General features: G+C 43.8%; 1 protein-coding gene across 1 annotated transcript in view; it reads right to left on the minus strand.

Annotated features, from left to right (window-relative positions):
* Nucleotides 1-2520: 2520 nt before the first annotated feature.
* TRIP4 (thyroid hormone receptor interactor 4) overlaps nt 2521-20769 on the minus strand; it is a 53125-nt gene continuing 34876 nt past the window's right edge. The window contains exons 12-13 of the mRNA XM_084782377.1: nt 8768-8870; nt 2521-3040 (exon numbers count right to left, since the gene is read on the minus strand). Coding sequence (XP_084638503.1) covers nt 2973-3040; nt 8768-8870 — 171 coding nt within the window. The 3' untranslated portion in view covers nt 2521-2972. The remainder of the gene's footprint in view (nt 3041-8767; nt 8871-20769) is intronic.

The following is a 20769-nucleotide window of genomic DNA, read 5'->3' on the forward strand; positions in this document are numbered from 1 at the left end:
TCTATCACTGGACTGTCTTCCCTCCTGCGGGCCTAACAAACTGAAGCTAGCTGATTTCTCCAGTTTAGGAGATGGGCTGGCCAAGTGAACGGCCTCATGCCTTCTAATCTGGGCAAGGCTCTCCCAGGCATTAAACAAATTTATTAACTAAATGACCACCACATGAATGGATTCTAGGACAGACAGTAATTAAAATGGAAAGAGATTAAGTGTCATAACTCATAGAAGCCCATAACTATAATTATTTGTAAAAGTAATCCTTGACGTGTCTTACATTTATGCTAGGGGCAAAAAATGGGTTGCCAATAAAATTTGTTTAAAAAAGTAAAGACAGGACACTCAGTTCTTTCTCTATATTAACTAAAGAAGCAGAAAATAAAAAACTCAAATTATTTTTCTTTTTTTCCCCTATGTGACAGGAGCTTACTATGAAACCCTGCCTGTCCTGAAACTCACAGAGATCCACCTGCCTCAGCCTCCTGAGTGCTGGGAGTAAAGGTGTACACCAGCACACCTGGCCAATATTATTTATTTATTTGTGGTTTTCTGAGACAGGGTTTCTCTGTGTAACAGCCCTGGCTGTCTTGAACTCACTTTGTAGACCAGGCCAGCCTCAAACTCACAGAGATCCGGGATTAAAGGCATGAGCCCTCAGATGGTAGCTCACACCTGGCTTCTGGTCAAATTCTTAATCTATTCTAAATTCCTCACTAAAGATAAGGGCTAATCAGCTCTGACCAAGTTCCCAGTTTTAGACATACCCTATTGTAAGCTCATGTAGAGGAAACTGAGTCCTGTCTGGAAAAACAGAAAGAAAAAAGTCAATTCCTTTACTCTGTGAATTAATGGCAATTGAACTCAATCATTCAACAGGGAACACAGAAGCCACAACAGAAAACCAACTCAGAAACTCAAGACTTCCTTAGGCCAAACTGCCCCAAAGTTACAGGGCCAGAGTGAAGTGTCATAGAGCAGCAACAGGCTATTCTTGACTAGTTTGCACTCAGGCTACTAAGAGTTTCCATCCGACTTTAAGTTACACTTCATCAGTGAGCAACTGAGGCCATCCACCCGCAAGCTTCTCCCACACTTCCTCCCTGCTCTATCAGCAAATAGAAGAGAGACCTTATAGTATCACTACCGTGCGAGACAAAGACAGACCTAACCAGCCTAACCATGAGAAGGAGAAGTTTCCAAATAGCTCTGTCATTTATTTATGTGGTTCCGGCTGCATATTTTAGAAGCTGAGGTGGCCTCTTGTAAACTTGCAGAGTCCGCGCTGATGACCTGATCTGTTGAAGCTCCTGAGTTTTTTTCTTTTAAGGTGTGCACACAAACTAGCCACACAGAAAAGCAACCTAGGACCTTCTGTATGAAGGCGGTCTGTAGGTAAAAAGAGCAGAGACGCCCCTCCCTCCCTTGTCTCTCCCAGCCTACCCTTAAGCTTCATTTTGATATTAAGAGAGCCAGACATCTTCAGGACAGAATTCAAGGTGCAACTGCTTGGCAAACTATTATAGGGGCCAAGAGACCAAAAAGGCACCTCCCACCTTAATAAACACCATTAACTGTCCTCTTCCACTTTTTACATAGAGGTCTAACAGACAAGAGAAAGCATCCTGCATGTGTCTATCACTGGAACATGAATCTGTCAGTTTCCCCTAGGAATCCAGAGTGATCAAGCTCCACGGACCCAATGCTATGCTACAAGAGGAGCTCACAGTTGAGTGAACATGAATGTGTAATGAGTGGAGGCATTTCAATGAATATGAAGGATAAAAGGGAGGGAAATTAATCTTTTTCATAACACAAGGTATGTTCCCCCCCCCCCCATATGTTCTTTCTTTTTTAAGTCAAGCACACAATCTGCTGGAGGAAGTCCAACACCCCTAGTGCGGTGGTGGTGGTTTACAAAAAGCAGAACGTACACATTTAAGACCATGAATTTCCTAGGATCCATCAACTGAGACTCCACAGCACCTCAGAAGAGCTTCAGAGCCACGAGCTTCCCGAGAAGGACTAAAGGGACCAGGGAAATCTCACTTAGACCAGCCCTTCCTTTTCCAGTTGTAGCTCTTTAGGATATTGATAAGTTTAAAAGGCGTACTTTCCACATCAAAGAGTTTCTGATCTATTTCCGGAGAGGACTGTCTTTTCTCGTTGCCCCGTCTATGTGCTACTTTTGCCACACCAACAACACAGACAGGGCAGCGCCAGGCTCCCTGGCAGCGGCCCCCTCACTTCTGAGGCTAATCCATTTTCCCACATAAACAACAAATGGAGGTATGCCTTCATGCTATCTTTTCCAATAGTAATAACAACAACAATAACAATCTGCTAATAATAGTAATCCTGGCTTTTTACTCTGAGAGATACTGGGTAGATGGGTTAGAAGCTGGGTGAGGTGGTCTAGGTTTGTGAACAGGCACTCGAGAGGCTTAGGCAGGAGGACTGTTGTAATTTCCAGGCAAGCCTGGGTCACAGTATGAGAACGGGCCACAAAATGTCAAAAGCAGAACATCTGGTAAGAACATTTTCACTTTATCACAGGCTTATATTAAACACAAATTCCTCAAATATCCTAACATTCTCTTTTCTATAATTTTGAGAAAAAATTGTAAAAAGTCTCATAAAATTGTTAATCTATATTAAGATTTTCCTAATTTCAAATACAAATCTCACAGAGGAAAATAATTTCCAGCTATTTTAGATTTGGTTCTGAGAAAAATGTCATAGACCTAGGATTTTTAAAATGAGTTTTTATAAATAATGTATTCAAAGATTTTTGATCCACTACATAAAGAATCCCACCCTTTAAGAAAAATATACAGATTCTGTAAGAGTTTAAATTCTCAGAGACTGAAGCCTGGTGCCAAGCCTTTAGCTTTCTGCTGCTTCAGTCCCAAAGGACCAGTGGATAGCGATTTAGTACACAAGACTCCACTATGCTGTATAGTTCCTTTTTTCCTGGGTCAGACAGCTTTATTCTGCTTCATTAACCCCTTCTTTGCTCCTTGATGGATCTTGGAATCCAGTTTCCCTGTAAGAGAAAAAAGAAATCTCACTCATTATTTATTTTTCTATTTGCATTGCAAATCTTTCCTGGCCTCCTAGGTCTTCTGGTTACTGTGTTCCTGGCACATTTGGTTATCTTGCTTCAGGATTCTGGACATTTCCAAACTTCAGAGTCTTATATTCTAAGAAAAAATCAGTGTAAATACTGTACACACACACACACACACACACACACACACACACAGAGAAATATTTATCTAAAAAATTTAAGTAGCTAGTATTTCTAATTTTGTAGTTTAGGGAGTTTGATACTAGGATAAGTCTTTCTAAAGAATACAGAGATGTAGCTAAACAGAGAAGCAAACAAGAGGAGAAAGAATGGGGGCACTGTTAAGACAGGCACGTCACACAGTAGGACCCTTCCACTGACCTGCTAACTAGCTGAGTACAAAGCATGGCCCTCCCTCACAGTGAGAGGAGCAGTCCAACTCACCCTTTTGCTGCCTCACGCTTAATAGGGGGAAGGAGGGAGTGACTGCAACAGTGGAGCAGAACCCATATAAATCCTTCCCTGACAAAAGGTCCCTATCACCAGCTAAAAGGGGTAAAGGTCATAGGTTATATGGCTCTTCTAAGTGTTAAACTTAGAAAACAAGCAGCCTCAGCTCACTGTCTGGCTTATGCTGTCAGCTGTACTGAGGCAGAGGCAGGAGGATCCTGTATTCTTTGAGAGCAGGTTCGTCTACATAGCAAGGTCTTAGCCAGTCAGACCTGTACATACTTTAAAAAACAAACGAAACAATGATGTGATCTTTAAACTGACTCCTTGAGCTACCACTATGCAGCTTAGTTCTGTCTAACAGCCTTTGAAAGCATCTATTTCATGAAGAAAATTTTTAGAATTCCTGTTTGTTTGGTCTGAGGAAAAAGCTCGCAAATTTCTCCTCTCCCACAAAAAGCCTCATTTAAGCCAACACTGCTGCTGCTGCTGCTAACTAAAAACAGAAAATACTTCACTTTAGTTTTAGCACAAAAAATATAAAAGTTCCTGGGTACAGGGCAGCCTGGTATACTGTGAGCACACACCCAGAAGCACTGCCACTCAGATGTTTTTCCTTTCACTTGTTGAGCAATCCCATGTGACAGAGAGAACACTCACTAGAAGCCAGTTAATACCTGTGTGAACTGGACAAGTCATTCGGCCTCTCTGGATTTCAACAGCCTCATTTGTCCAATTAAGATAAGAATGCACATTCTGCACTGTGCAAGGAGACTGGGAGGAAACAGCCTCAGCGCTCAGTTTCCTTTAGGCCTCTTTCTCTGGCTTCTCAGGGCTGCACCTGCTTCTCAAACAGCAGCATACCTCGTTCTGTGCTACGCAAATGCTGTCTATCATGGTCACAACACTGGTGATTTTAATCTGAGTTTTAGACTACGGGCATTCCCAGTGATTCAGGAGTTCTTCCATCCCATAGGCTGCCTAGCTCGGAATGTGAACGTGACAGCAAGCTGGCGGAGAGCCCGATCTCAAGACAAATTTTCTATTGTCTCCCTCACTGCACTGAAGCGACTCAATTGGTAGGTGGTCAATAAACACTTTCATCAAATAAATTAAACAGGAGGTGGAAACACACGGGCCAGTTCCAGGACGGACTCAGCTCTATGTGAATTAAAGGCCAACCTGGATTATATGAGACCTTGTTTCAAAAACAACACAAACAAGCACACACACAAAAAGCAAATAATACAAAATTTAAATCCTTAATGTTACAGAGACTACTAAGTGACACAAACCAGCAGATAAAAGGTGGTAGTACTGAGGTACGAGTAAGTATCAAGTCTTTGTCTAGCTTTTGGGATCTTCTGAAGGCTGCAGATACCCACTTCTCAGCATGGAGACTCCTGGCTTAGGCTTGGTCCTCAGACCTCCTCTAGCCGGAAACATGAGGATGGTACCTGTCGTTCCTTTCTTTTTGTTTGGTTTTTCTAGACAGGGTTTCTCTGTGTAGCCTTGGCTGTCCTGGACTATCTTTGTGACCAAGCTGGCCTCGAACTCACAGAGATCCTCCTGCCTCTGCCTCCCAAGGGCTGGGATTAAAGGCGTGTGCCAGCACCTAGTCATTTCTATCCTCACTTTTTTTTTCAACTAAAATAAGAAAATGGACTACACACTAATAAAGACCTTTTCAGTGCCATGATTTTGTGAGTTGAGTGTGGTGTCTCACACCCATAATCCTAACTGTCTGGAGTGAGGCAGAGGAGCAGTTCAAGGTCAGTCTAGGTTACACAAAAGCACCCTGAGGTCAGCCTAGACTGCACAGAAAGACGCCAGAGACCCTATCTCAAAAAGCACAAACCCAAAGAGCCATATCACCCTGAACTCGCTCAATCTAGTCTGATCTTGGAAGCTCTGCAGGGTCAGGCCTGGTTAGTACTTGGATGGGAGGCTGCCTGGGAATACCGGGTGCTATAGACTTAAAGCAAACAAATAAATAAATAAATAGATTTTGAAAATCTAAATCTTCACAATGTCCTTAACCCTAATTATGCAACTGCAAAATCAAAAGGAGGGAAATCTATTAACTCACAGAGCTGCTGCAATCATAGCTAACTGCTTTCTCTAGGCCAGGTACCAAGTCAAACATTTTATATGCACTTGGTCATTTAATCAATTGATTGAAACAAAGTATCTCTATTTGCAGCGGTTTAGCTCTAAGATCCTCACAAATATCAGACTCCATAGATGTTATGTGAGTCCCTTATATGAAATAGTATGAAGCTGGCAAACATTCTACATCCACCTGTGTAAAGTAAATTCTCTATAGATTGTAATACTTAATACAATGTAAATGCTTTATGAATTATCTTTGTTACTGTTTTTTAAAGATTACTTCTATTTTTGTAAGATTTGTTTATTTACTATGTACACAGTGTTCTGCCTGCATGTACATCTGCAGGCCAGAAGAGACTTCAGATCACATTACAGATGATTGTGAGCCACCATGTGGATGCTGGGAATTGAACTCAGGACCTCTGGAAGAGCAGTCAGTGCTCTTAACCTCTGAGCCATCTCTCCAGCCCAGATTACCTTTATTTTATGTGAATGCTTTTGCTGGTGTGTACATATGTGCACCACGTGTATGCCTAGTGACTACAGAGTCCAAAAAGGAAGTGTCAGATTGCCTGGAACTACAGTTAGAGACAGCTTTGAGATGGAGTGCTGGGGACAAAATCTCTGTCCTCTGTAAACGCTCTTAACTCAGCCGGGTGTGCTGTGACAAGCCTTTCTTCACAGCTCTTGGAGGGATTAAAGAAAGCCAGACTAGTGTCAGCAATCTGTGAACTCCTAACAATCTAGGACCTGAGCCAGGCATGGTGGTGCACACCTGTAATCCTAGCACTCTAGAGGCAGAGGCAAGTGGATCTCTCTGAGTCCAAGGACAGCATGGTCTACAAAGCCAGTCCAGGACAGCCGAGACTACACAGAGAAACCCTGTCTTTAAAAACCAAACCAAACAAAAACCACCACCACCACCACCAACAACAACAAAACCCAACAAAAGCTGGGTGTGGTGGTATATGCCTTTAACCCTAGCACCCTGGAGGCAGAGGCAGGCAAATCTTGTGAGTTTGAGGCCAGCCTGGTCTACAAAGTGAGTCCAGTACAGCCAAGGTTACACAGAACCCTGTCTTGAAAATCCAAAAATAAATAAATAAATAAAATAAAAACATCAACAAACAAGCAAAAACAAAAACCCAACAAAATAATCCAAGACCTTTTCATATCTGTGACATCTAGTCAAATGACTGTTAGGAGCAGCAACTCTTAAGCCAACAGGGTTGATAAAGCAAGAAACTTTTTCTTGAAGATACAGCCAATACAGCTACTTTAAGCCTTATCTTTTATTTTACATTGTATGTATGTATATATGATGTGTGCAGGCCCATGTAACACTATGCACAAGTAGTCATGTACATCTTACAAGCCTCAAGTCTTTCCTTCTACCAAATGTAGACTGACTGAACTTGTGGCTTTTTTTTTTTTTTTTTTTTTTTTTTTTGGTTTTTCGAGACAGGGTTTCTCTGTGGAGCCTTGGCCATCTTGGACTCACTTTGTAGACCAGGCTGGCCTCGAACTCATAGCGATCCGCCTGCCTCTCCTCCCGAGTGCTGGGATTAAAGGCGTGCGCCACCACACCCGGCCTGAATTTGTGGCTTTTAGGCTTGTGAGCCAGCACCCTTACCAGCTGAGCCACCTCTATGGCCTGGAGCCTACTCCTTTTGAGATGTGGATTCTAACCTGGGCATTATGGTATATGCCTATAATCTTAGCAGTTTGGAGGTAGAAGCAGGAGGGCTAAAGTTCAAGGTCATCCTGAGCTAAGTAGTGAGTTTAACACCATACTGGGCTACCTGAGTATCACAAAGATTTGGGGCTAATACAGTGAACATGTAATAATACATTCTTTCCACAGAGTAGTACTAATGTTTACTTCTCTGTGCTGCAATGATATTTTTTCTTTCTTTCTTTCTTTCTTTTTTTTTTTTTTTGTTTTTTTGTTTTCAAGACAGGGTTTCTCTGTAGAGCCTTGGCTGTCCTACACTCACTTTGTAGACCAACCTGGCCTCAAACTTACGGAGATCCACCTGGCTCTGCTTCCCTGCTGGGATTAAAGGTGTACGCCACCACACCTGGCCCTTCTCCGAATCCCCACCCACAGACAGGGTTTCTCTGTGTAGCCTTGGTTATCCTGGACTCCCTTTGTAGACCAGGCTGGCCTAGAACTCACAGAACTCCTCCTGCCTCTGCCTCCCGAGTGATGGGATTAAAGTTGTGTGTCACCACTGCCTGCTTGTGTTTTGGGTTTTTTGTTTGTTTGGTTGGTTGGTTTTGGTTTTTCAAGACAAGGTTTCTCTGTGTAACCTTGGCTGTCCTGGAATCACTTTGTAGACCAGGCTGGCCTAAAACTCACAGAGATCCATCCCAAGTGCTGGGATTAAAGGTATGTGCCACCACGCCTGGCTTGTGTTTTGTTTTTTTAAAGATTTATTTATTTATTACGTATATATTGTTCTGCCTGAATATACACCTGCATGACAGAACAGGGCACCAGATCTCATTATAGAGAGCTATGAGCCACCATGTGGTTGCTGGGAATTGAACTCAGGACCTTTAGAAGAACAGCTAGTCCTCTTGACCTCTGAGTCATCTCTATAGCCTGTAGTGGTTTGTTTTGAGATGGAGTTTCATTATATAGTACAGGCTATCTTCAAACTTATAATCTTCCTGTCTCTGTCTTCCATGAGATTTTTAGACTTGCAGCATCATGCCTAGTTGACTGACAAATTACATTTAATGTGATAAGAACCTGCATGGAGCCGGGCATGGTGGCGCACACCTTTAATCCCAGCACTCGGGAGGCAGAGGCAGGCGGATTGCTGTGAGTTCGAAGCCAGCCTGGTCTACAACGTGGGTCCAGGATGGCCAAGGCTCCACAGAGAAACCCTGTCTAGAAAAACCAAAAAAAAAAAAAAAAGAACCTGCATGGAAAGTTCAGAGCAATTTGCTGTCATGCCAAGGTACACTTTGGAAAAGTCAAACTATAATAAATATGAGATTAATATTATTGATAAACATAATTATCTTCCAACACTAAGGATGACCCTGAACACAGAAGAATGGTGGCTTTTTTGTTTTTCAAATTTAGACAAGTAAGATGCAAGAGAAACTGAGATTAAGATGGTGACTTACAGATTTTAGGATTCCCTTTAATAGGAAACTTGACAACCATTTCCTGGGGATTTTTGCAGATGAAAACAAATGGAGAATCAGACTCTTGACTGATATCCGGGAACTGAAAGATAAAAAATTCAGTATAGTTGGGACAAATCTGTCATTTTATTTTCATTCATTCATATTACATCTCAATAGTTATCCCATCCCTTGTATCCTCCCATTCCTCCCTCCCTTCTGCTTTCCCCCCTACTCCTCTTCCCTATGACTCTGACTGAGGGGGACTTCCTTCCCCTGTATATGCTCATAGGGTATCAAGTCTCTTCTTGGTAGCCTGCTATATCCTTCCTCTGAGTGCTCCCAGGTCTCCCCATCAAGAGGACGTGGTCAAATTTGGGGCACCAGAGTTCATGTGAAAGTCAGTCTCCACTCTCCACTCAACTGTGGAGAATGTCCTGTCCATTGGCTAGATCTGGGTAGGGGTTCAATGTTTACTACACATATAGTTCTTGGCTGGTGCCATAGTTTGAGCAGGACCGCTGGGCCCAGATCTGCCCATCATAATGTTCTTCTTATAGGTTTCTAGGCCCCTCTAGGTCCTTCTATTTCCCCGTTTTCCCATGCTTCTCTCACCTAAAGTCCCAATAGGAATGCAAACTAGTACAACCACTTTGGAAATCTATCTGGCACTATCTCAGAAAACTGGGAATAGGGTTTCCTCAAGACCCAGCCATTCCACTCCTTGGAATATACCCAGAAGAAGCTCCAGCACACAACAGGCATATATGCTCAACCATGTTCATAGTGGCCTTTTTCATAATAGCCAGATCATGGAAACAGCCTAAGTGTCCCTCAGTAGAATATTGGATAAAGAAACTGTAGTACATTTACACTATGAAATACTATGCAGCTATTAAAAACCAGTAATTTGTAGACAAATTGGTTGAACTAGAAATGATCATAGTTAACCCAGAAGCAGAAAGACTCAAATGGTATATACTCACTTCTACCCAGACACTAGCCCAAGGGGCATGTCCCATGAAAGTCTTTGCTTATTAGGAAATGTGTCATTTTAAAAAGATCAAGGAACAGCCCAGACTTTCCCTCAAGTCTGATGACAATGCTCTCCAGCTCAAAGGACTCAACAAGCAACAACAGAACTGCATGATTCTATGTAAATAAGGTACTTAGAATAGGCAAATTCACACAGATTGAAAGAACAGAAGACAGTTCCCTGGCTAAGAGGGTAAAGGCACTGACAAGCAAACTCACAAAGGCAGAGAAGCTGGGTGTGGCGGTGCAGGCCTTTATTCCCAGCACTTAGAGGCAGAGCCAGGTGAATCTTCAGGAGTTCTAGGCCTACTTAATTTACATAGAGAATTCTAGGATAAGGGCTGCCTAAAAACAAAGACAACAAAAAGTAGCAAAGATACTAGATGCTATCTGATCTCTAAAAGATACCTTCTAAAACTTCCACCCTTATACCATGACCTGCTTGCCTGTGCATGTGGGAGGACACAGAGAAAGGGAGGGAGGGGCAAGGAAGGGAGAGGAAAGGGGAAGCAAAGAGATGGGAAGCAAAGGGAAGGGGAGGCCAGGGGAGGGGAAGGGTAAAGAAAGGGAAGGGAACCGGGCGTGGTGGTGCACGCCATTAATCCCAGCACTCGTGAGGCAGAGGCAGGTGGATCGCTGTGAGTTCGAGGCCAGCCTGGTCTACAAAGTGAGTCCAGGACAGCCAAGGCTACACAGAGAGACCCTGTCTCAAAAAAAAAAGGGGGGGGGGGAAGGGAAGGGGGAAGGGAAGGGGAGGGGAAGGGAAGTGTAAGAAAAGGACAGGGGAGGCTGGGTAGTGATGGTGTACGCCTTTAATCCTGGAACTCGGGATGCAGAGGCAGGTGGATCTCTGTGAGTTCGAGGCCAGCCTGGTCTACAAAGTGAGTCCAGGACAGCCAAGGCTACACAGAGAAACCCTGTCTCAAAAAACCAAAAAAAAAAAAAAAAAAAAAGTCTTACCCCTTCGCATTAAAGGGAATCTTGATCAGAAATTTCCTGACTTGATTCATTATTTCTTGTGCCTCTGTATCCTACTTTCAATGCCCACTCCCTCTTTCATGTGAACCCTGATTCACTTTTTCCCGCGGGCTGGGACCCGAGACGGAGGCCTATTCACTAGGGAGAGATCACTGTACCTCATCCCATACTCTAAAGAGAAGTCCATTGGATGAGCCTTGTATCTCCCCTAGAATATAAGCCTTGCCCTTGCGATCTGGACACTAAGAACCACATTACACAGTAATGGGTCTAGTTGGCCCTGGTCATGCGGGCCTCTGATCCCACCTACTGGGAAGGTTGGAGCAGAAAAATCACAAGCCTGGGCAACTTACTGAGACTGTGTCAAAATAAAAAGAATAAACAGTTCTGGGGATACAGCTCAGAGGTGACTCCTTGGCATGCACAAGACCCTTGGTTCAATGCCCAGCACTGTAGAGGAAAAAAAAAGAGGGATTTGTATCTTTGGTCAGAGATTTACAAAGATAAAAAGGCAGCAGGCTCAGCAGGAATAAATTAACTAGGGAAATGAAGGACACAAATAAGCTGTGATGTCACATCCAGCTTAGTGAAGATGCTAAGGGTCACTGATAGAGCATAATAAATGGAAATATGAACTTTATAATCAAGGAACGATCCAAGTTTGGCCAAAGTCTCTGGCAGGCGCTTTGTTTCAGTCTATAGAGATTTCCATCGTGAGTTCAGCCTGAGGAGCCGTGGCGGTGGGCCTACCTCTCTTTCATGCCTCATAACGTTCATAGCTTCTAACATAACAGGTAATTAACTGCCAACAGCTATTTCTTCTCCTCTCAAGGGAAACTGTTCACCAGTCATTTAGAAAACAATTCTTTTGTCATTTTCATAACAGGGAGGAAAAAGGTTGGTACTTCTTGGCAACTACTACTGATTTAGAGCCAAATAAAAATTTCTGCCCAACTCTGAAAGCCCTCACTTAGTCCTGTAATAAAATGATCAAAACTTAACTATGTCACTCTTCCCAACAGATCCCCAGGTGAGTTATATATATACACATAGCAGTGTGTGTGTGTGTGTGTGTGTGTGTGTGTGTGTGTGTCCACGCCTGTGTGTATGTGTGTGTGAGTATGTGTGTCCACGCTTGTGTGTATGTGTGTGTGTGTGAGTGTGTGTGTGTGTGTCCACGCCTCTGTGTGTGTGTCCACGCCTGTGTGTGTGTGTGTGTGTGTGTGAGTGTGTGTGTGTGTCCACGCCTGTGTGTATGTGTGTGTGTGTGTGTGTGTGTGTGTGTGTGTCCACGCCTGTGTGTATGTGAGTGTGTGTGTCCACGCCTGTGTGTACGGTGTGGTGGTACCTGAAGAAAGGCACTGTGCATGTGGGCCAAGCACTATCACTGAACTATACAGCTCTAGCCCATGACTTATTAATATTTTCCTTTTTGGGATTTATTAATTTATTTATTAATTTATTATATATGAATGCCCTATCTGCATGTACACCTGCAGGCCAGAAGAGGGCATCAGAACTCTTTATAGATGGTCATGAGGCACCATGTGGTTGCTGGGAATCGAACTCAGGACCTCTGAAAGAGCAGTCAGTGCTTTTAACCTCTGAGCCATCTCTCCAGCCCCCAGACTTACAAATCTCTTACATGTCTCTTGAGGACAAACAGCAAAAGCAAACAGTTAAGAAACAATTCGCTAAGCCAGGCATGGTGGCGCACGCCTTTAATCCCAGCACTCGGGAGGCAGAGGCAGGTGGATCGCTGGGGGTTCGAGGCTAGCCTGGTCTACAGGGGGAGTCCAGGACAGCCAAGACTACACAGAGAAACCCTGTCTCAAAAAAACAAAAAAACAAAACAAAACAAAAAAAGAAACAATTCGCTGACAAGAACATATATTTGCTGCAGGTTTTCTGGGTTTAAACTTCACTAGGTGGGGCACAGACATGACTAGATAATACATGAAATCAGGCCCTGAAATCCTGTTAACTGAAAACTGACTCCAAGACTGAGGTGAGGATGTACAGAGAGATGAGTGTCTGATAAAGACGGCAGCCAAGCACAGGAGGTGTAAGAAAGATGGCATGCTGACAGCAGCTGTGCACTCTGATAAGTACCACAGGGTTAGGAGTAGCTACAATCAAGATCTTTTTTTTTTTTCCTGAGACAGCATTTCTCTGTGTAGACCTGGTTGTCCTGGAACTTGCTCTGTAGACCAGCATGGCCTCGAACTCAGAGATCCACCTCCCTCTGCCTCCTGAATGCTGGGATTAAAGGTATGGGCCACCACCACCTGGCAAGATGCATTTCATATGTGTATGAAAGTATTAAGAATAAATAAAAGATAGTTTTAAAAGTAGTTCTCAATTACATTTTCCTTCAAAGCAACTCAAGGAGCCAGGGATGGTAGCATGGGCACATAATCCCAAAACTCTAGAAGCTAACCCAGAGACAGCCTGAGCGACACAGCAAGGCCAGGCATGGAGGTAAATGCCTACAATCCCAACATTTGAAAGTGGAGGCGCGAGGATAAGAAACTGATGGTCCGCACTAAAGAGCAAGTGGTTACCATGCGTAAGGGGGAAAAATCCAACCAACCAACTAGTCTAACATCCTGAAGGAATAAAACATTATCTCTTTTTTTCAAGACAGAGTTTCTCTTTGTAACCTTGGCTGGCCTTGAACTCACAAGGATCCCCCTGCCTCTGCCTCCCAAGTGCTAAAACATTATCTTAAAACTGATCCTTAGCCTTCATCCCAGTGCCTGTCATATGATGATTAATACTTAATTCTTTTCTCTTTTTGCTTCATTAGTATTTATACACCATATGCTTACATAATATCCTCATAATAAAATATGAAAAAAAAATTGTCACTTGGATAACACAAAAGACTATATAGACAAACCAAGATGTCTTGAATAGATTGCAAGAAAGTGAGTGAGGCCACAAATCCCTCGAGGTCCAGCAGCTCATGGTCCCTGAGCCTTGGCTTGCTGCTGGTCTCTCAGGACAAGGTTTCTCTGTGTAGCCTTGGCTGTCCTGGAGCTCTCTCTGGAGCTCCATCCTCCCTTGTCCAATCTGCTGGTGTTATCATGAAACAAACCGTTATCCGTCCTTACCCTAGACTACAACGGTCTCCCCACCTTCAGAATCTCTCCAGTTCATCTTTCACATTGCGTTCGGTGAGTTTTGCTCAGGCAGGGTTCTTATCATCTATTGCTTCATAAAAACTTTGGAAACACCCCTGCACACTTCCCAGCTCGCCAGAGAAACAGGCCTTCAGTCTGCGTGCTCTCGTGCTGCACTACCTACCGTTTGACCATCACCTACTCCCACCCTTGTTTGCTGCTCTTCACTCACATGCTTTGCCCAATAGCTGTGGTTGCCACATGAGCCACACAGACCCCACCTTCCCACCGGGGCCTTTGATTCCTTTATCTCCTTATTTTGGAATATGCTTTTTGACCAACCAGGAAGATTTCAACAGCAAAATCTCAATTTTATCATCTTTTGTCCTACATTTTATGTTACTCTAAGTTTCAGGTTCCCTCATATTTGAAAGTAGGGTAATGATACTCTGGAATGTTTTGTTGTTTACTTTTATGCATATGGCTGTTTTGTCTGCATGTATGTCAGTGCACCACTGCATACAGAGGCTACCGAAGGAGGAGACATTAGACCCGCCTTGCCCAGGAGGCTCTGTGCACCACCATGTGATAGTGCTGGGAGCTAAACCCAAGTCCTCGGGAAGAGCCAGTGCTCTTCACCACTGAGCCACTGCTCCAGTATCTTGTCTTGTGTTTGACACAGGATCTCAATGTGTATAGCTGGATGGCATAGAGCTTGCTTTGCAAACCAGTATGGTCCATGGCCTTGAACCTATTTTTGCTTCGCAAATGCTGGGATTAAAAGTATGTGCACGCCTTTAATCCCAGCACTTGGGAGGCAGAGGTAGGCAGATCTCTGAGGGTAAGAGACTAGCCTGGTCTACAAAGCAAGTCTAAGTCAATTAGGGCTACACAGAGAATCCCTGTGTTAAAAAAAAAAAAAAGTATGTGCCAATGCCAGGTGTGCTAGTGCATGCCTTTAATCCCAGCACCTGGGAGGCAGAGGCAGGTGGGTCTCTGTGAGTTCAAGGCCATCCTGATCTACAAAGTGAGTCCAGGACAGCCAAGGCTACACAGAGAAATCCTGTCTTGAAAAACCTAAAAAAAACAAAACCAAACAAAACAAAAACCCCAAAAGTTATCTTGGGCAGAGGATGTGTTCAGTGGTACAGCACTTGTACAACATGCTTACACTTTGGGTTTAATCCTAGCATCACAGGATTAAAACAGAAAACACACCTATCTTCACTTTTTGATGGTTAACACACCTATCTACTGGCCTCTCAGATACCCAAGGGCAGAACCTAGGGCTGGTTTATCTTGTTTCCATTAGTCTCTACATTGGTGTCTGGCTTATACTAGACAACCAAATATTTACTGATGGGTGGACAACTACATAAGGAAATCTTTTTTCTTTTTCTTTCTTTCTTTCTTTTTTTTTTTAAATCCCATTCCCAGTACCCACATGGTGGCTCACAACCCTCTGTAACTCTAGTACCAGGGGACTTGATGGCCTCTTTTAGCCTTCACAGGTACCAAGCAGTGCATACATATGCAGAGAATTTATTACACAGAACATTTAAAAAAGTAGCTGGAGAGATAGCTCAGCAGTTAAGAGCACTCACCAGCTATTCTTCCAAAGGACTCTGGTTCCATTCCCAGCAGCCACAGAGTAACTCATAACCATCTGTAACTCCAGTTCCAATTGTGACACATTCACACAGACATAAAATGCACACAAAACACCAATGTACATAAAATAAAAATAAACACTTTACAAAAGTAGCACTGCTGGTTATGAGGTACATGTCTTTAATACCAGCACTTGGAAGTTAGTTAGAGGCAGGCAGATCTTTTGGGGTGCAAGGCCAACCTGGTTTACATAGTGAGTTCCAGGCCAGCTAGCGCTACATAGTGAGACCCTTTCTCAAAGAACAAAAACAACTTCCCCGAAAGAGGTATTGTTCCTTATTTCACTGCAGAACATTAAGTAGAATGTTTTCTCACTTTAAAGCATAAACAACACACACACACACACACACACACACACACACACACACACACACTTTAGACCATTTTCAAGTGGGTGCTTGATACACAAACGGCAAGTAGCACTAACAGTGCGTTCTGACCACTATAAACTCTGATGAATGTTCTAGTCTTCTTAAACATTTGGATTATACATTCTCTGTCTCATTCAAGTAAATTATGATTTTCAAGAAGTGCTAGGAGGTCAGCTGGTTGTTAAAATCACAGTTTCCTTTTTCTGTTGGGTCTTAGATAACAGCCTTCAAAGACTTAAGAATATTCTGAGAGTGGTGGCGCACGGCTCCTAGCACTTGGGGGAGTCCAGCCTGGTCTACAAAGTGACTCCAGGACAGCCAGGGCTACATAGAGAAACCCTGTCTCAAAATACAACCAACAAAATATTCTGACATAAACCAGGTGTGGTGGCGCACGCCTTTAATCCCAGCACTCAGGAGGCAGAGGCAGGTGGATCGCTGTGAGTTTGAGGCCAGCCTGGTCTACAAAGCGAGTCCAGGACAGCCAGGGCTACACAGAGAAACCCTGTCTCGAAAAACAAAACAACAACAACAACAACAAATCTGACATATATGTACAGGCAGATTTTGTCACTGGAACTACAGACTGACAGGACAGGCTGATTTCTTATTTTCCAAGGCTAAGATTCAAATCAAAGGCTTCACATGTACCAAACAAGTAGTCTGCCACTGAGTCATACCCTTATCCCCTCACACTTTATTACACACACACACACACACACACACACACACACACACACACACGTACGTTATTATGAGGCTATGTGGCCCACATTGACCTGAGCTCATTCTGTAGCTCAGGCAATTGTAACATTCAATGTTCTTCCTGCCCCAGACTCCTGAGCACTAGCAGGCAGCACCAGTCCCTGCTTCCCTCACAGACTTAAAAACAGAATTGAGGGACTTGACATCTTCAAGGCTAAGGCCCGGTTTGAATGTTGAGCATTATTTCCTTCATGTTCGAGTGCCTTCCCTTCAGATCCAGAAGACCCACCAGTGACAGAAGCTGAAACTTCCACACAAGTGACAGCTGCAGTCTTCCTGACATCTGTGCTGCTTAGATGGTCTTTTTGTTGTTGGGGCTTTTGTTTGGTTTGTTTGTTTGGTTGGTTGGTTGGTTGGTTTGGCTTTTCAGAACAGGGCTTCTCCTGGCTGTCCTGGAATTAGCTCTGTAGACCAGGCTGCCTTCTCTGAGTGCTGAGTGCTGGGATTAAAGGCGTGCGCCACCATGCCCAGCTTGCTCAGATACTCTTAAAGAAGAAGTCGTATTCTTCTCTCTAAGAGGGCTACACGTCTACTATTGGTGCCCATTGCTAGATGAAGGGACCCATCAGAACTGTTTCAGCATAAGGAAGATAGAATCTGGTCTGTTACAAAAGCCTTCACATCAACTAGACGGCCAGAAAGCTGGCACAAGAGGAATGGATTCCACCGGGAAAAAACAGAATAGTCAATAACCTTGGAGATTTCAGACAAATCTGAATTTCTTCTGAAGGCAGAGCTATAAATAGCACAAACAACAGAGACCTGTACAAACAAAGGCCACCAACTCAACTCCATGGCTGAAACCTTGTTAGGTCTGGAGAACTGCTCCCAACCACAGCTGCTAATGGTTATGGATTTGGCAATCAAAATGTCTTTGTTAAAAAAAAAAAAAGTTTTTAACTGCCTGACTATTGAGGCTACAAACCACAGCCTTGGTGCATTGTTGCAGTCAACATCCTCCCTGCTGTTTTCGAGAGCTTACATCTGCTGCTGGCAGATAAAGCGCTGGCAGACAGCAGAGGCTCCTTCCAGGGGAACAGAGGGGGTGCTCTGAGGAGATGGCTCTCATCTACCTTTCTCCCTGAGAGCCCGCAGCCCTTTCCATACATTCCTCCCTGTTTGGGTTCATCCCCTGCCATTACTGAGAGGAAGGTTGATTCTTTTTTTTTTCCAGGCACAAATTAGCCATGCTGGCTAAACTGGCTTTAAAAGATAAAAGGAAGACAAGTTCTTAAGCTTGTACAGCATATACTTTTTAAAAGGCCACTTAGAGTGTAGTGTACTTGATTTTAAAAGTACTATGAAGCAAATTATTTTTATTCTTACTCTTTTTAGAGAACTAAATGATCACACTATGCCAAAGACAGGCGAACAATGTGAGGTCAGACATAAATTACCAAGTTTCTTTGGGGAAGGAAAATGTTAGCAACAGAATGCTGAAGACTCTGTCCAAGTCACGTGGAAGTTAGTTTCAGCTGACATAAAGGTTATTAACTCCACAGTTTTTCAAGGAAAATGTGCCTCAGCTGGTTGATAGGAATATTGGTTGAAGCTGGGGGTGGGGGTGGTGCATGGCCTTTAATCCCAGCACTCAGGGAGGCAGAGCCAGGTGGATCTCCATGAGGTCCAGGCCAGACTGGTCTACAAAGCAAGTCCAGGACAGCCAGGGCCACACAGAGAAACCCTGTCTTGGAAAACAAAAAGAATACAGGTTGAGATGCTGAAGACACAGGGTAGAAGCTGTTTCCTGGATGGTTGTTGCTCCAGAAGCTGAACTTAGAAGGTAAAGGAAATCCTAACTCTTACACCTTAAATTGTGCATGCTAGGACTACAGCTCTGTAGTATGTACACAGCAAAAGCTGTGTATGTGGGGACAGGGAGGTAACTGAGTGGTGGAGCACTTGCCTTGTATGGCCAAGGCCCTGGGTTTGATTACTAACACTGCTCCAGTAGGAGCACTGTCTTCTATTGTCTGCCTCTTGGAGCCTTAACTCACACTTCACTTTAAAGGCTCTGAGAAGCTATCATAAACAAATTTGTCTATTCCAAACATGTTTCCCAGATGTGCACTAATTTCAGGAACATCTACATGAAGTACTTTGTGAAATCCTGGGAGAAGGCTACTTCCCAAAAATACCAACTCATTTATTATTTTTTTTCCAACTCATTTATATAGAAACAAAGATTAGGTTAAGAGTGGTAGAGCACTTGCCTAGAATGAGCAAGGCCCTGGGTTTAATCCACAGTGCCATGAATCTAACAAACACTGAGATGACTCAATGGTAAAGTGCTTGCTGCTAAAGCATGGGGACCTGAGTTTAAAGCCCCAGAATTCATGTGAAGCCAAACACAGATGCACCTGCCATCCCGGATCTTCTACTGGGGGCTGAGATGGGTGGGGGCAAAAGACAGGTACCATTATTTTTTTTTAATATTTATTCATTTATTATGTATATAGTGCTTGCCTGCATGTATACCTGCAGACCACAAGAGGGATCAGATCCCCTTACAGATGGTCATGAGCCAACATGTCATTGCTGGGAATTGAACTCAGGACCTTTGGAAGAACAGCCAGTGCTCTTAACCTCTGAGCCATCTCTCCAGCCCCAAGTACCATTTTTTAAAATGACAAGATCCACTGGAGTGGAGAGATGGCTCAGTGGTTAAAAGAGCTTCATGCTCTTCCAGAGGGCTTAAGTTTGACTCCTAGCTCGCAAGTTAGGTGGCTCACAACTGCCTATAACTTCAACTCCTGGGAACTCTAATACATCTGGCCGCATAACTCACATTTACATGCACCCATGCGTGCGCACACATATAATTTAAAAAACAAGTGCCAACCAAGGATAATGCATGCAGTAAACCTAGACCCCCTATTCAGATCTAGCCAATGGGTAGCGCATTCTCCACAGTTGTGTGGAGAATGGAGACTGACTCTGCCATGAACTCTGGTGCCCCCTATTCGACCACTTCCCCTTGGTGGGGAGGCCTGATGGCACTCAGAGGAAGGGGAAGCAGGCAATCCGAATAGACCTGGATAGGCTATGATCATATGGTGGGGGAGGAGGTTCCCTTCTGTCACAGGTATAAGGAAGGGGAATAGAGTGAAAGAGGGAGGGGAGAGTGGGAAGATACAAATGAGAGGATAACAATTGGGATATAATCTGAATAATAAAATTTAATAAATTAATAAATTTAAAATTTGTTTAAAAAACAAACAAACAAGGCAGGGAATGATGGTACAGCCAAGTCCTTGGGGAGAGTGGGGGAAGGCAGAGGAAACAGGCAGATTCTATCAGTTCAAGGCTACAGAGTATTCCAGGGCAGCCAGAGATACATAGTGAGGGCCTGTCTCAAATAAAAACATACAAGATTAGGTATCGACTCTGAACGTACTCATGTGATACTCTCAAACACACCCACACTCAAATAATGAAAAAAAGGCACACAAAAGCTGATGACCATGAGAAACGGGCATGAGATGTCACCAGTCCCTGGCATACTCAAGGGCAATGCACAAGGAGAGTTGCCAGGACCTCCATGACGGAACATGTGGGAGGATTCTGGTATTTCTACACACTGATCTTAGCAATCCTCAGCATATAACACACAGCAAAATCCAGCTCAAGGAGACCTAAAGGAAGAGCATCCTTGAGAAAACAAGAGTTGTTAATTAGCTAGCTTTCTTTCTTTCTTTCTTCCTGGTTTTTCGAGACAGGGTTTCTCTGTATAGCCTTGGCTGTATCCTGGACTCCCTTTGTAGACCAGGATGGCCTCGAACTCACAGCGATCCACCTGCCTCTGCCTCCTAAGTTTTCAATGTTATGGTTTGCATTTAAAATTGTCCCTTCTCCAGGCTCATGTGTTTGGTCACATGGTCCCCAGCTGCTCTCTAGGGAGGTTGTGGAGGCCTGGATGGCGAAGATGGGTCCCTGAAGGTGGGCCTCTGAGGGCTATGGGCCTAACTGTGGTTCTTCTCTCTCTGCTTCTTAATCGGCTGTGAGAAGCAGCAGGTGCAGGCTCCCACCACCAAGAACTAGACACTACCTGCCATGT

This window comes from Acomys minous, assembly GCF_964271855.1.
Source record: "Acomys minous genome assembly, chromosome: 5".
Classification (NCBI taxonomy): Eukaryota; Metazoa; Chordata; class Mammalia; order Rodentia; family Muridae; genus Acomys; species Acomys minous.